This window comes from Lepeophtheirus salmonis, unplaced genomic scaffold (genome assembly GCF_016086655.4).
Source record: "Lepeophtheirus salmonis unplaced genomic scaffold, UVic_Lsal_1.4 unplaced_contig_8935_pilon, whole genome shotgun sequence".
Classification (NCBI taxonomy): Eukaryota; Metazoa; Arthropoda; class Copepoda; order Siphonostomatoida; family Caligidae; genus Lepeophtheirus; species Lepeophtheirus salmonis.
In genome coordinates this window covers 24,303-39,545 of record NW_027296598.1, presented here as the reverse complement: position 1 = coordinate 39,545, position 15,243 = coordinate 24,303, and the positions used below count along the sequence as shown (strand labels likewise).

Here is a 15,243-nt window from a genome sequence, read left to right as displayed (position 1 = left end):
ATTACTAGTATATTTATTGTCTAATTTTATGATTTTGACATTTACTTTATTATTAATCTGCCTGCTTTATTATGATTTTTGAGGGTATAAAGAATGTATTTATTAGCAAAATGTTTAATGAAGATATACTACGTATAATTGACTTCGACGTTTTTTATCCGTTACAGTAGATTTGAAAACGTCACGCTCCATGAAATTGTAATTCATTATGAACCTTATTCTCAGAATAATAGCTAATGAAACGACAAAGTAGAGTATTTGAAATATATTTGAAGCTCAAAGTTTAAAAAAGAAGGCTTTAATTAAATATAATCTACATACTAAAAAATAAACCATTAAACATTTAAATTAAATATACAAAATTAAAGAATTAAAATCAGATAACTATTAATAATAATAAATTATAAATACAGAATATTGAAATAATAGATTGATCCAGATAATTTTTTCTTGTTCTAACATCGGAATTCAGTTAAATATGTCATAACTTTAGGTTGCAATACACAAGCGAGACGTAGAGTTTAATCAAAAAGATAATCACCCCTCTTCTTCATGTGGAAGTTGCTATATACAATTGTGCACAGGATAGATATATCTCTACCGATGAGATCTAACTAATTATTAATAATAAAGTAAATGTCAAAATCATAAAATTTGACAATAAATATACTAATAAAAAATTTTTATAAATAAATTCATCATAAAGATTTAGAGCAAAAGCTAATTATGTAGTAATGTCCGGCGATATTACTCCCTATTAAGAGCATCAAAAAAGATTTCCCCCCGTTATTTAGGTATGCTTATATAACAACATACTATTATCATGATGGATATACACAATTGTTAATTATAATGCAACACCCAATGTAACTACCCTCGTTGTTGTGACCATTTAAACAGTTGTTTTTGCCTTTTATGAGTTTTCTGAATACCATTTCATGGAGCCCATCAACCATAGCTAAGCCTTTAGTGATAAAAAAGTAATATTTATTGACTATGTAATATTGGAAAACCTAATTATCATACCCAAGTCTTAAAGCGAAGTAAGTAGTCTCAGACAAACTAGTTGCAAACCATCCAAAGCTACTACCCCCGTTGTTGTGACCATTTAAGCAGTTGTTTTTACTATTTAATGAGTTGTGTATCATAATTCTTGATATGTTTAGCTAAAATAGAATCATATTTTATGGTTAGATTTAAAAAAAATTGAATACTTACTGTGAGATAGTACAAAATTCAGAGTTCCATTTCGATATTCGTAAATACTTTTTACTGATAACTTGATCATCATTTGGTGTGAATGACTCAAAACATTTTTATATGTATTTCTATATATGACATCAGTACCAACATCCTCCATTAATTTAATGATGGTTCCTTGGGAACCAATATGTTTACCCTTGTATTTCTCCATAAATTTTTTGAACGTAGATGATTAGCAATAGATAAGGTTATATTACATGCAATAAGCATCGTTGTGAGATCAAAGTTAAAGTCTGACTTGATGTATTCATCATTAACTTGATTTTATAGATGAATATCCATACTCTTGTTATGAGATGAGGATAATGAGTGGCGTGTAATTCTAGACAGGGGACTAAAGGCACATTTATATCGACAAATCCGACAAACCATCTGTTTCTCATCCGGTAAGTATTTTCCAAATTCCTGGGCCTCCATTTTCAGAAATCCAGACAGAAGGCGACGTTATTTTAGGCATTTTATTCAGTTCTCTATCGACTATCACCATCTAATATTATATTAATATTGAATAATAAAGGCGGGAATGATAACGTTCATGATTGATAGAAGAAGATGTATATTATTTAATCAATGATGCCATAAGTATTTCTTCTCTTCTGCTCGCACGCTTTTCTATTCTTACCAAAATTATCACCCTTAGTGATAAGTAAAGAGACTAAAAAGGAAAGAGGAGACAAGATCGTTGAAATAAAAAGTAAACAAAAATATGGTGTCCGGAAAAAGTGGCAATGGAAAAGGGCAAAATAAAAAAAAGGAAAACTGTCTAAATGGAAAAAATGGCAAGATTCTTTAAAACTGATATAATGACTATCATCACCAATATAATATATATTATGATAGAAGAAAAATAAAAAACACGACAGCGGTTCTCATGGAAGAAGTGCTAATCACTTAATTCTCCGTTATCAATTACAATATCATTAGACATGATGTATCATTCATATTTGACAAGACTCTTGGATCGACGGACAAGCATTTGCAAAATACTACTAGGCAAGATCAAGCGATTTCCACTTCGTTATAATCCAGAATGTGAGGTAGTGGATGGCTTTGGAGCGACAAACCACTGAGAGGATTCGGGTAGGTTGTCAAAGGTCGAGTCGTTGGAGAGTACGATTTTATGAAGATGCAAATATGTATTTACATTTATTCAATAAATAAATTAATTGATGGAATTAAACATTGACACAGGAATTTACATTAATATTTGTTTTACAAGTTAATGAAATTGGGGCTGTATTCTCATTCTAACTTGAAATGAATGAAGATATAGAGCTATAATTTTCATATTCTTTGATAAATATCACTGAATGTCATTATTATTTATTACAAACGTAGTTACATATTCAAATATCATAGTATCGTACTAGAAAAATACATTTAAAAATTCGTTGGAAGAGCATATAATCACTTGTTATGGTTCTTATAACTTGGCTTGATACATTGGAAGTATGAATTCACAGTCTTAGATAAACAACTTCAAGAATTCGAGTCCTTTAGATAACTACGTTATGTAGCCTGTTTCGTTCTCTTTGGGCAAGACCACCGTTCTATTGTAAATTTCAGATTGCTCCAACTTTACTGATCTTTAGAGTTTTCTTCACACTTTACAACGACTGTTGTGTTTGTTTATTTTTCTTTTATTGTAATATATACATATTAAATTAGTGATGGTTATTACATCAGTTTAAAAGAATCTTGCCATTTTTTCCTAAAATCAAAAATATGTAGATGAATTATGTTTAGGATTCACGTAACTTCAAACCAAAAATATAGAATATAAATACCCTTCGTTGGGTAATGAGTAATGTATTTTGGTTTTAAAATAACTTTTATAATTTTTTAGAGCATAATTATTATTCAAATACTATTAATTATTGTTTTAATTAATAGTTTAGGTTTCTAGTTAAATTTAAAGAAAAATAAATAACCTTATCCAAGGTTAAATCAATCACTCGTCAGATCGCCATCTTCCATCTTTTGAAATTTTGCATATAGCTAAATATTGAATAGAAACTCAAAAATCTAAAATTTTAATTTTCTTTGATCTCTATATCGATCTAATTTATACGTGATTGCATAGATATTTACACATTGATTGGTCTATATTTTATACTTTTACCTAATAAAAGGTATCTTTGATCTTGATTTTCAAACATAGAATACTTTATTTTTTCTCAAATTTTCATGAAATGGCCGTCAACATATAGTAATTAATTTCAAAAATGTTTTAGGACTACTTTCAAATTTGGGTCAACGTCTTAGCAAAATACTAAGAATGGGATGTACAAAACTAGTGTACAAAATTAGAGAAGATAATTAAATTAGAATTTTGGCGTGACAGATTTACACTCATTTATACATTTTATTACATGTTATATAGATTTTATAAAACACAATGGTCTTAATTGTATGAGTGATAAGTCTATAAATCAGAAGGTAACATTTGGGCTTGATTAGATCGAACGGCAATTCTGCATGCTTTTATAACCAAAATGCAATCCTCCAGCTTTAAAAGAGCAAAGAAAGAGTTAGAAGATGGAGAAATGGTAGTGGTTTTTGACTTCTCTGGGAATTTTTATTTCGTTGTTCAGGACGAGGTCCAAAGTTTTCATTGGAACAATTCTATGAAAACACATCACCCTTTCGTTTGGTATTTCAAGCAAAACACCAGCTTAAAACGTGCTAACTTTGCAGTGATATTGTCAGTGTAACACTAATGATACTGTGAATGTCCATTTAGTTATCAATAAATTTATCCAATTTGTTCAAGACACCTTGCCATACATTAAAAAATAAAATACTTTTCGGACGGATGTGCAGGACAATATAAGAATTTTAAGAACTTCTTACACCTTTGCTACAACAAAGCATATTTTGGAATCTCAGCAGAATTGATTTTTTTGTCAACAAGTCATGGAAAAGGGCCATGTGACGGTTCAGGAGGTACAATAATACGGTTAGTGAGTAAAGCAAGTCTAAGGCGTTGTTCAGAAGGAAAAAACCTCGGAACCAATTTTAACTCCTATCCAATGTTATAAATTTTGTTAAAAAAATGTTAAGAATATAAATTTTGCATATTCCAAATGTAGGGAATATAATCAAGAATTGGTGCTCTTAAGCGATAGGCAAAAAAGGGTCACCACTATACCTGGAACTCAGAAGTTACCCTCATTTATCCCTGTGTCGAAATTTCCTTACAGGTGAAACATTTTACTGCTTCTGAGGTATGGGTAGTTAAAAGAGTTATCACGACACCAAAAAAAGCTAAGTATCGAGTTGAAAATTATATATACAATACAGCGGCTGTAAGAAAAAAAAAAATATTATTGTGTGACATTATAAATTATTTATGAATTCTTGATAACTGAAATAAAGTTAGAAATTTACCAAAAATCCACCAAAACTCAACAAAAACGATACCGACAAATGGGAAGGCTCAATCGGGCAATGAGGCATAGTTCTACTTTGTCCGATACTCCACCAAAAATCGACCTATAGTTTTTAATTAAATCTTAACATACAATTAAATACAAATTTCTTAATTTGAAGCATTTATCTCAATTGATGGAGTTATTCAAAGAATAGTCTATGAATAGATTAATCCTGATGACCCAGACCTAGTATATGAATTGTAACATGGAAATTTACCACCTCGTTACCTTTATTGTATGACGCAACCTTTCCTCCAAAAAGAAACCGAAAAAAGCCGGAAATCATCTGGTGGTTAAACAAATTAGTCAATCATTCCAACTCCTGTATATCTCTTATCTAGTCCCTAAAGCATTAATCATGTATCACTATCCAGTGAATTCTTAAATTCATTGCACAATCATATTATTTCTTCACCATTTTTAAAATGAATTACATATATATATTGAATTATAATATTGCTTAGTTATATTCTATTGAAAGCGTAGCTATAAATTTGTAATTTACCAAGAACAACAAGAAATTGTATTCCTGTTCTTTTGGAAACTGAGCGTTAGTATAAAATAACTTATTACTTTGTTTATTTATCAAAAAATTATGAAATAGCCATGACATGACAGAGAAATAAGGAAATTGACAGCTGACAACAAAATACATTGGGTATTTTTGCGTTAGCGAGATAACGCCATGTTACGGTAGCCGGACTTTATGGAGACAGTCAATCAAATTATTTTCTCCATAAAGTCCTTGAACGGACTATATAGAGACTGTGGACTATTTAGATACATTTTGATAAAATTTAGAAGTTAGAACAGTTTTTTTCCTAAAAATAAAAAATAATAAAAGAAAATAATAATACAAAAATGAAAAAAATACATTTACCGTTGACCCCGTCTACAAGTAAAATTATTGGGTGGTATACTTTGGTAAAGCTGACAATAGCATCAGGAAAATCACAAAGATCAAACATCCGGCCTCTATGATGATATGGGATGTTGTGGGATAAACTAGATAAAAAAGACCTCTAATTTGGTTTTCTGTTGGATACCGATTACCCGCGGCCGACTACTGATGGCGTTGAAGGAAAATGTGGTCTCATACATCACCAAGACCATCAAGAAGTCCAGCAAGGCCACGCACGTACTTCAGCAGGACGGGTCACTGGCCCATACTGCTAATATTGTTCGAGAGTGGATGGGTAGCAACATGAATTTCTGGTCAAAAAACCTTTAACACCCTCAAATCCCTATCTGAATCCACTGGATTACTCTATTTGGTGGCAAATAGAGAAGAAGGTCTGCAAAATCTGCCACCCGAATATCGATGCTCTGAAGACCTCCCGTTAACCAGCAGTGGATGATCATGAAAAATGACTACGTTGCCAATGTGTACAAGGAGTTCCGGAGGCTGTAATTGAGGCTGATTGCGTCCAGATTCATGATTAATGTGCATTGTTATAGTAAAAATATTATAAAATAACATTTTCTATGTATAAAATTATCCTGATCAGTTATAAGTAATTTAATAACTACTTAGAGGTAGGTCTCAGTACTTTTTCTACATCAGGTATAACTATTGGCTATAATGTCTATTTCTTTTTATATACCCCAGTATATATGCTACACCACTATATTTAACAAGAAAATAACATACGCTTTCAAAATTAATTATATTCCTCATAATTAAATAAGTAATGACTTAACAAAATGATCAAGTTTTGACACAAACTTACAATATAATCATTGATAAATATATGTACAAAAGTAAAATATTTATTACTTAAGAAAATGCAAATAAATTATGAATTGGCAGTTGATGGTTAAGATCATATCAACCAAAATATAGTATGAATTGTAATGCTTTTATAATGTTATCGAGGTGCGAGAGAGATCCTGTTTTATTAAAACAATTTCCACTATCACACATATTAGCGACCATGGAAAGCATTGATTTCAGGCATGTTAATTTTACTTTTCTCATCGATCTCCTTTTCAACTTCTTCTGCAGCTTTTAGACCTTGTAAGACTCTTGCAACAGTTTTGCCGTTAATAATGGTGGATATGCAAATGGTGTAGGCTTGTTTAGGTTCTACATCTCTTATAACGGATGTATAGTTAATACCCTGGATATTTTGCATTTCAGATCCACTTCCTTCAGAATCAATCATGAGTTTCCTGGGATGAATTGATTGCTCTGTAGCAGAAGAGAAAGTTTCAATTGCAGAAGATTTAGTATGAGGTTTGGTTTCAACAGTATATAAAATATTTGGAATCAATTTCGAATTATTCATTAATTTTCGCGCGTTAACTGCTTCTTCGAATTTGACTCTAATCTCTAGATCACCACCTGCTCCACTCAAACGCTCTACAAGAACATTGATTGGTTCAATTGTGCTTCTGAAGTCCTTGTCGAATAGACCCAATATTCTCAAGGAAGGAGCTAAACCCGAATTCTCAGCAAGTAAATCCAACATCAGAGCAAGATCTCTGTTATTATAGTAAAGCTCATGGATATCTGTACTTCCAAAGTTCTTTAGACTCTTCATCATGAAACTCATTTTACCGAAGTAAGGAATTAGAAGCCATACCAAATTGTAAGACGTACAAAGCATGTATCCAATGAGAATAAAGAGTACAGTTCCAAGGACTACTCCATAAAATTGGGGATAAATGCCAGCACATTCGTAGTAAATCCCATGAACATTACAGTATACAATATCCCCTTTTCTCAAGGAAGACACACCATAAACAATGAGCAAAGCAAATAAGAATATAGCAACAACTAATTCGACAATGGTGCGATAAAGATAGGATTTGAAGAAATTGTTGCTTTTACGGAAGGAGTAAAGAACCTCAATACAGTCTTTGGATTCTTCAATAAGCTCTTCTCCTTCTTCATATGGGTTTTCAAGGGCTTCTTTTGCAATTAAGGAGTAGAACAAATCCACTTTTCGATCAGCTTTGAAGATTCTGGAAAAATATAGCACATATTAAAATACATTATCCTAATCGTTATTTAATTATGAGGGGTGGAGATATTATTCTTTTACATGAGGGGACCATTCTACATAGTAATTACAAATATATATATATAATAGCATACTTATATTTAATAAGTGTTGTTGAATTTCGAACATCATCCTTACCTAGTAAACATTCTCTCGATTCCAATAAGTAAAAATCCTATACCCAATAATATATAGGGAAAATAAAGTATAAAACGATCTAAAGCCATAACAGTACAATATTTGAGAACCCATCTCCACTGAAACCCCGCTTTCTCATCCGATTTCACATATTCGTCCGGACAAGTACCCTCAAAGCATTGAGTACAATCTAATGGTGTCGAATTTATAGCAGCCGTAGGTGCAACAATGAGTCCTGGAAGAATAAAGACAGGATTAATGAGGATTCTATTAGAAAATATAATATTTCATGAACAGTTTGATAAATTACATGATAATAGAGCGTTTTCTTTTGACATCAGCATTGCTGATGTCAGCGAGTTTGGAGACTTAAACAACCAAGTTTTATACCTCTTTTTTCATTAATATTCAGAAAAATAGTAAACTATTGTATGTCAAAATCGGACCAAGAAATAATAGGACTTAAGCCTTACTGTTTATCAAAAATACATGTCTCAAATGCTTAGTTTTATTATATATCTGACCCTAATAAATATTAAAAATATGCATAATACAATATCATTTCAATATTGGGGATATAAATTAATTATTACAATGGAAGTAATAGGATATTTTCTCTAATTATCCTACTTTTCTCGTCGCTAATCAATCAAATTTAGACATCCTATAAAGATTTTCAGTAAATATTATTTAATTCAAATATCAGTATTTATAATTGGCATCAAGTAGTATTCAATGCAAGTGTTAAGTCGTTTTTATTCTCAAAGCTATTTGATGAAGTTAGTTAAAAATTTATTCGAAATTTGTTCATTTTATGTCGTAAAAATATCATTTTTGAGCCCCCAAGATGGAGTCTCCTTCAATTATGATGCAATTCATGACGTCAGTGAAAACGCTTTATACGAGTTGATGAATTATTTAAGAGTGGAATAAAGAGAAAGTGTTCATTATCATATTAATTATATATTTACATGGATGCATTCTTTAAGAAAACATATCAACTCACATCGACAATTATATTTTTTCCAAACATCGGGGATTGAAATATACGTAAGTATTATGTTACTTATAACATATTTGAAAATATATTAATAAAAATAATTTTATGAGGGTGTTTACAATTAATACTTCGAGGGAAACCTTTAGTTTATGAGATACATTTTTACTAGGAGTACGGCGATGGATGAAATAAGTACTCCTTTTTAACGAGTACTTGCACACCACATACGCCGGCGTTTCAAAGGTTAAATCCCCTGTTAACATACGTACATATTATAAAATACATAATATATAAATGAAATGTTGTATAATAAAGCTAGAAACATTCCCATAAAGTTGAGTCTGGATTCATTTGTATTTTTTGATTTTATTGTCATTTCTATCGACAAGTTATTCGGATTACTCTTTTGGAGTTATTGCAAATGGCACAATTTAAAGTAGAAACAAAATCAATTTCACTATTAAATAGTTATAAGTTGATAATTTTTATGGTTGAAAAAGCAATAATATGGGGTCAAAATAAAGTATCGTAAGTAAAATTAAGGTTTTAAACTATAGTTAACATTCTTAGGTATCTCAAATCATCCCTGAAATTGAATACAAAGTCTATAAGTGGGCGGAATAATATTTCTTTAAAATATTGGGATGCACATAGGTGCAATTGTATATGTACAATGTAAAAAATGAATTATAATCTTTTTCTTGATTTTTGTAAAAAACATGTAATGTTGACGCAGCACATACATGTGCTGCGTCAACATAAATACAATCCTGAATAAAAGATAAGTAGAAAATCCCAATTTAACATTGTAACATATAAAGCATTGTAATAAGGCGAAAACACCAAAATTACTTTTTCCCCAACCTATTTTATGCATACAGACGATATATATTATTAGGCGATTAGGCTTTGTATTCAAAGTTATGGGATGAGTTAAGATACTCAAGAATTGTAGCTATATTTTAGAAAATTCATTTGATATATTTGACTTAATTTGTCGCCGATATGCCCATTCCTCACTTTTTAATTGTTATTTTGAACTGAAGACTCCAGTTTAGTCTCGGCCCGGACCAGTTCAGTCCTGCATATCAGTCCTGAAACTGATAAAGTTCGGTCCTGGATCAGAGGTGTCCACAGGAGTATACATATGCTAATGACCATGATTGTTAACATCTCTTTACCATAAAAATATCATTCATTCATTATTTTTTCCAGAAAAGCGTTCTTTCTTACCTGCCATTACCAACCCATACACAAGGAAGTCCTCAAGAACATCCCACCAAGGTCGAAAAGCTTTTTGAGCATCAGTGTGCCCCAATGCTTTACCAAGAAGGGCATTGCCAAATATTGTTGCCATTTTATATTATTATATTTTGTAATAAAATAATAAATGTATTTCTATAAATAATACACGTAAGAGGAACAGAAGGAGAGAAAATACGTTCTCTTGATCACCACACTCACATTCCACACTCACAAACACTCCACTTGCAAAGGAGAAACTAAAACCTGGTGGAACAACGATTCAATACACACATACACTTTGTTTCGGTGTTTTTGCGTTAAAAAGCGTATTTTTTCTTGTGAATACAACTATGTAACGCACACAGTTCCTTTCCTTCAATCAATTTAAATGTCTTCTCTGCTCCACTATGCGTACTATCTCAACAATTCTAAGTTGTAACTTTTTACATTGTTTAATGAAAGTAGAGAATTGGGAGACATAGGACTAGGAGGATGGCCCGGGCATGTGCGAGTTCCTTCGACATCAATAATGCAATATTTGTTTCTATTTCCTATTGATTCCATCCTTTTATAATATGACAACTCGTTGGCGCACTCCTTATTAATATTATGTTAAGATGCTCAGGAAGGAGGCGTAGACGTTAGAGTATTTAATGAATCAAGACAATTGATAACGACTGCAAACTCTTCGCTTTTCCCTTTAACTGTCATTGATTCAAATACTCTTAAGAATTTGTTTATTGCATGAAGATGCTTCTTCCTAAAGCCATGAAAAATATTATATCGGCTTACAATGAATTCTGACTAGTGATGCATAAAATATGTCATAAAGACCCAGGGTCATAAGACTGTACTGGATTTGACCGAATAAATTATGGAACGACACAACACTATCCAGCGTTATAATCCTGACAATTTGAAGCATGTTTGGGAGGAGAGCAGCTTAGCTGTCATGACGTTTTATTAGTTGGGCTGCAAAGTGCCGTGAGAGGAAGGATAATCATACAAACCCAACTCCTTATATAGCAAGGACGTATAGACTGGAATCACACCGATGTTGGCCCTCAATTTTAGTTCGAGTCCAACAAGGACATACATTTACAACTTTCGAGCAAGCCTTCATTATTAATCTCCGTCTTTCCTGAGCACAAGTGCTAGTTGTTAATTTGTACTTAGATATTCTGTCTTCAAAAATTAAATAATAATAATAATAGTAGATGCTTAGGAAAATAAAAATCTTTTTGAGATTGCCAAATAGAAAAAGCTGTCACCGCTTTCTAAAAGATATTTTAAACACATTTGCTTCCGAGCAAACCCTCATCACCTCCACCAAGGAAGCTGAACGGAGGCTATGTTTTTGCCCCTGTTTGTTCTTTTGTTAGTAACCAGGATTACAGGCAAAGCTAAAGAAGGAGTTTGATCAAACTTGGTACGAAGATTATATATGGTCACAGTAAGAGGACATTAAATTTTGAAATGTCAAGGTAACACGAAACGTAAAAAATCGTAATCGACCATAACTTTGGAACAAATTGAAATAAATAACTCAACTTGATTTTATATAACTTTTGAGTTATTTTATCTTTGTTATTTAGTTCTTGAAGAGAGCACATATAAGTATAAAGTAATTAGGTTCATTTTCTGTGTCTTTTATTTTTACATACCGGCAGGTCATATTTTATACAGCACTGTCCGTGACCCACTTTTGGGTCACGACTCACCTATTGATAAACATTTCTCGAGTACACTTTATCTATAAAAAGTAGTTAGGGCTTCCTTGATATTCGTACAGGGCACCATTTTTTTAATAAAACTTCCTCGACAAACATAAAAATAAAAAATAAGGTACACAATAAAATATTACATATATATTTTATCAATAAATTAATATCAATGATGTTTAAAGTAGTTTATGCGTGAATTTTTTATTTATGTGTGTCAGATGAGGCTATTTTTGTAATTTGTAGGTAAAAATTCATTCAATAGCATTACAGAATTTTTTTTCTGTTATAGCCAAAAATGAATTACCCTCACGTACACAGTAATATAAGTCAAAAATGAATAAATGAACATACTATACAAATATTTATTACTATACTATTCATTATAGTTTATAGTTTTACTATAGATTACTATATCTATACTATTTTCTTAAACAAAGGAAGCAGTATTGCAGCTTATATTATAGAAGTAGGGAAGAACGGGGGCAGTTGAAACACGGGACAGTTGTAACAATCCCTTTTTGGAGCATCGAAAAGCAATAGCCAGAAAATGTATATAATAGTAGTATAATTTGCTGCAGGTTAATATAAAATAAATTAGGGTAGAGTTTCACTGAAAAGTGAAAAATGCCCCATAAATCTCATGTGCTATGAAACAATCCCAAAATTTGAAATATAAGTCAACTTCGACCAATTGAGAGTAGTAATTAAAACATTAATTGCTACACATCATATAAAAGCATATAATCAGTACAAACGCTTGTAAAAATAACTTTAACATGTGGTACCCTTGCAATAGTTTGCCGGATTAGGTATCCTAATTCAGTCCGTCCTGAGGGTAGTCTAGGGATGGTTTATTGTTCATCCAGCGCCCGATATCAGAATTCATTAAGAAACTGGAGAGGCTGGAGACGGAATGTCCTTGAAAAGGTCGAATATTTTCTAAAAGTTGTGTCCGCTCAATCATAAATATAGAACATTCATACCACCAGATCAAATGGTTCTTCATCTCTTAAACCACGCTCACAACATAGTGGCCTAACTTCATGGTGCATAAGGTGATAGTGTCGGTGTAGGAGACAATGCCCAGTAGTGAACCAAACCAAGGAGTTCAGTTTTCCTTTTGAAAAATCTAAGAGATGCTTCCACCTCCCAAGTTTAACTCTTGGGCGCATCGCACAGCCTTGACGACAATAGACAAGGTTCGGCCAAAGTGTCTGCCATTTGTCTATGTAATGGGCAGAGAACTTCTCCCTAAGAGATGAACGAGGGATTCAAAAAATTCGGGTACAAGGTTGATCCATACGACTCCGATAAGGGAACGCTTTGTCTTTATCGACCGCAATGCTCCAATTGCTGCTTGAGAGTTCGACCAGATGCAATATCCCCTAAGACCCCATTTATCACGATTTTCTTTAATCCAAGAAAGAGCCTCTTTTATGGTAAGCATCTCGGTATGTAAAACAGTGTTTTGAGGAGTGAGGGTTATGAAGGCCTCTTCACTACTTGATCACCTTTAGTGATTACAACTCCCAAACCAACGACTTGGTCGCTTTTCCATATATATGAGAAAATATGAGTTTGGTTTTCAATCTCCTTATCAAAACTGGCTTTTTTATATTTTCGTTCAATTTATGTCGTCTTTTTAGACGTTAGGATACAGATTAGATTTAATTGTGCCCTGCAAAAACCAGATGGAACACTCTTCGTTTTGAGATGACGCCATTTATTAATGTTCTCATCGTAGGTATTGACGATCCGCAGACGAGCATCGTTGCAAGATGCCGTGCCTCTAAGAAAAGGGGGAGAATTCAAAGAATAACTCCAACCCCCGTGTGGGTATCAAACGCATAGGATGACCGAGACCCAACAATCAAAGTCTCTGGATTTAGTCAAGAAGAGGTTATTGCCCTAAAGTAATATTGTGTGCCCAAATCAGAGGTCCATATGTGAAGGAAGGTTTCACCACATTAAGGAAAGCCCAGAGTGATTGGCGTAGGTCAAGGCCACAGGTTTTTCCACTAAGTCCCTTCATTGCATGGAGAAGTTCCTTGACTTAGGACGATTTTGCTCTGAGATGAGTGTGGAATCTAAGTTTTGAGTCCCATATAACCCCGATATATTGCATATCTTGAGAGTATTGTATTTGTTAGCCTCCCTTTGAAAGGTATGGCTAAGAAGAATGTGAATGTTTCTCTGGCCACTGTCTTGGAGAGGTTAAAAGTTAGACCCTTGGGATGAACCCATTGATTAACAGTCAGGGGAGTTTGATTCATAGTATGATCATCTTAGAAGATCAAGTCCCATAAAAATGAGGAAGACATCATCTGCAGAACCGACTACCCTTACCTTAGTATCCTCCAACTTGACTAAGAGATCATTGATAGTGATACTCCAGATAATATGGGGCATCCTTCCCCTGTGTATTATCCCTGGTTGGGCGGACATTCTTAGTAGTTCCTCGAAGAATGGGACTTACAATTCTCCCTTTCAGGACATTGTCGTACCAAAAGCAGATAAGGAGATCCATATCTTTATCTTTTAGTCCTGTTAAAGTATCAGTAAAGGAAATGTTATCGAAGGCTCCACTACAGGAATACTGACAACAAGAACATATTTTTTCTTGCTCTAAACAACGTCTTCTAGGAGGTTGGTTGCTTCGACAAGAGCTCAGCCTGTAGATCAACCAACTGTAAAAGCGTGTTGTCTATACAGATATAGCTACATTTGTTCTTAAAGATGCCATTGAAGAATATGTTCAATTGTTTTAAGAACAAAACATGACAAAGTTATAGGGCGAACAGACTTTCGATCAACATACAATCTTTTTACTCGTTTGGGAACGAATATTGCTCTCATCTCTCACCAAACGCAACGAATCTGATTCAATCTTACAGAGCGTACAAAGAGAAGGCAAAGATATTCCAGCATTTTTTTGGAATATGTTTTAGTACAGAAGGGGAAATTCCATCAAGACCCGCTACCTTAAAGCTATGAAAGGAGAGAACAGATGTTTCTAGATTTTCCAACGTGATAACACCATCCAAATCATCACTTTCCTCAAGTAAACTCAAAAAGGTCAGCATCAGGTTCCAGTTCACCTCCGGGGAAATGACAAGCTAAAAGATTTTTGATGATTGTTTCCGGGGTGTCGACCTTCGTTCCATTAATATGACAGAGAAGTCCTACAGTGGCCGTTGTTTTAGGCTTTACCGATCGAAGCACTTAAGAGATATATCAAAATAAGCCAAACATAGTCATATTTGCAGCTTTTGTGTAGCAACAACTCAACTGCGGTGAACATTACAAGGTAGTTGAACAACAATGGTTGATGATGTCGTCGCTGGTGAATTCTTCAACACTCCAAAAGAGGACCTGCTTTTCAACTTGTATGCATGCCCTTCCACCTAGATTTCCGCAACAAATTTAGTTGGACT

General features: G+C 33.0%; 1 protein-coding gene and 1 long non-coding RNA gene across 3 annotated transcripts; both read right to left on the bottom strand.

Moving 5' to 3' along the window:
• Positions 1–426: 426 nt before the first annotated feature.
• On the bottom strand, positions 427–1,906 carry LOC139907570 (uncharacterized). Its single transcript, XR_011784267.1, has 3 exons — positions 1,219–1,906; positions 1,027–1,166; positions 427–964 (listed from the first exon to the last, which is right to left on the bottom strand). It is a non-coding gene; the product is annotated as an uncharacterized lncRNA (long non-coding RNA).
• A 4,444-nt stretch (positions 1,907–6,350) lies between these two features.
• LOC121131653 (uncharacterized) lies at positions 6,351–10,565 on the bottom strand. Of its 2 annotated transcripts, none has more exons than XM_040727021.2 (3): positions 10,074–10,565; positions 7,841–8,075; positions 6,351–7,664 (listed from the first exon to the last, which is right to left on the bottom strand). In XM_040727021.2, exons 1-3 carry the CDS (start codon positions 10,195–10,197, stop codon positions 6,623–6,625), a joined length of 1,401 nt encoding a protein of 466 aa, XP_040582955.1. In that variant the 5' UTR covers positions 10,198–10,565; the 3' UTR covers positions 6,351–6,622. The 2 variants fall into 2 exon arrangements, with proteins under 2 accessions (XP_040582955.1, XP_071750094.1); XM_071893993.1 differs by lacking the exon at positions 10,074–10,565 and adding an exon at positions 9,861–10,015.
• Between the last annotated feature and the right edge of the window lie 4,678 nt (positions 10,566–15,243).

Bases quoted from the DNA above. Each gene is read 5' to 3' on its own strand.
- LOC121131653 (XM_040727021.2), bottom strand. From the start codon at position 10,197: ATGGCAACAATATTTGGCAATGCCCTTCTTGGTAAAGCATTGGGGCAC. The intron at 8,076-10,073 runs GTAAGAAAGAAC...TTATTCTTCCAG, and splicing joins GTATGGGTTGGTAATGGCAG to GACTCATTGTTGCACCTACG. The intron at 7,665-7,840 runs GTAAGGATGATG...ATATTTTTCCAG, and splicing joins ATCGAGAGAATGTTTACTAG to AATCTTCAAAGCTGATCGAA.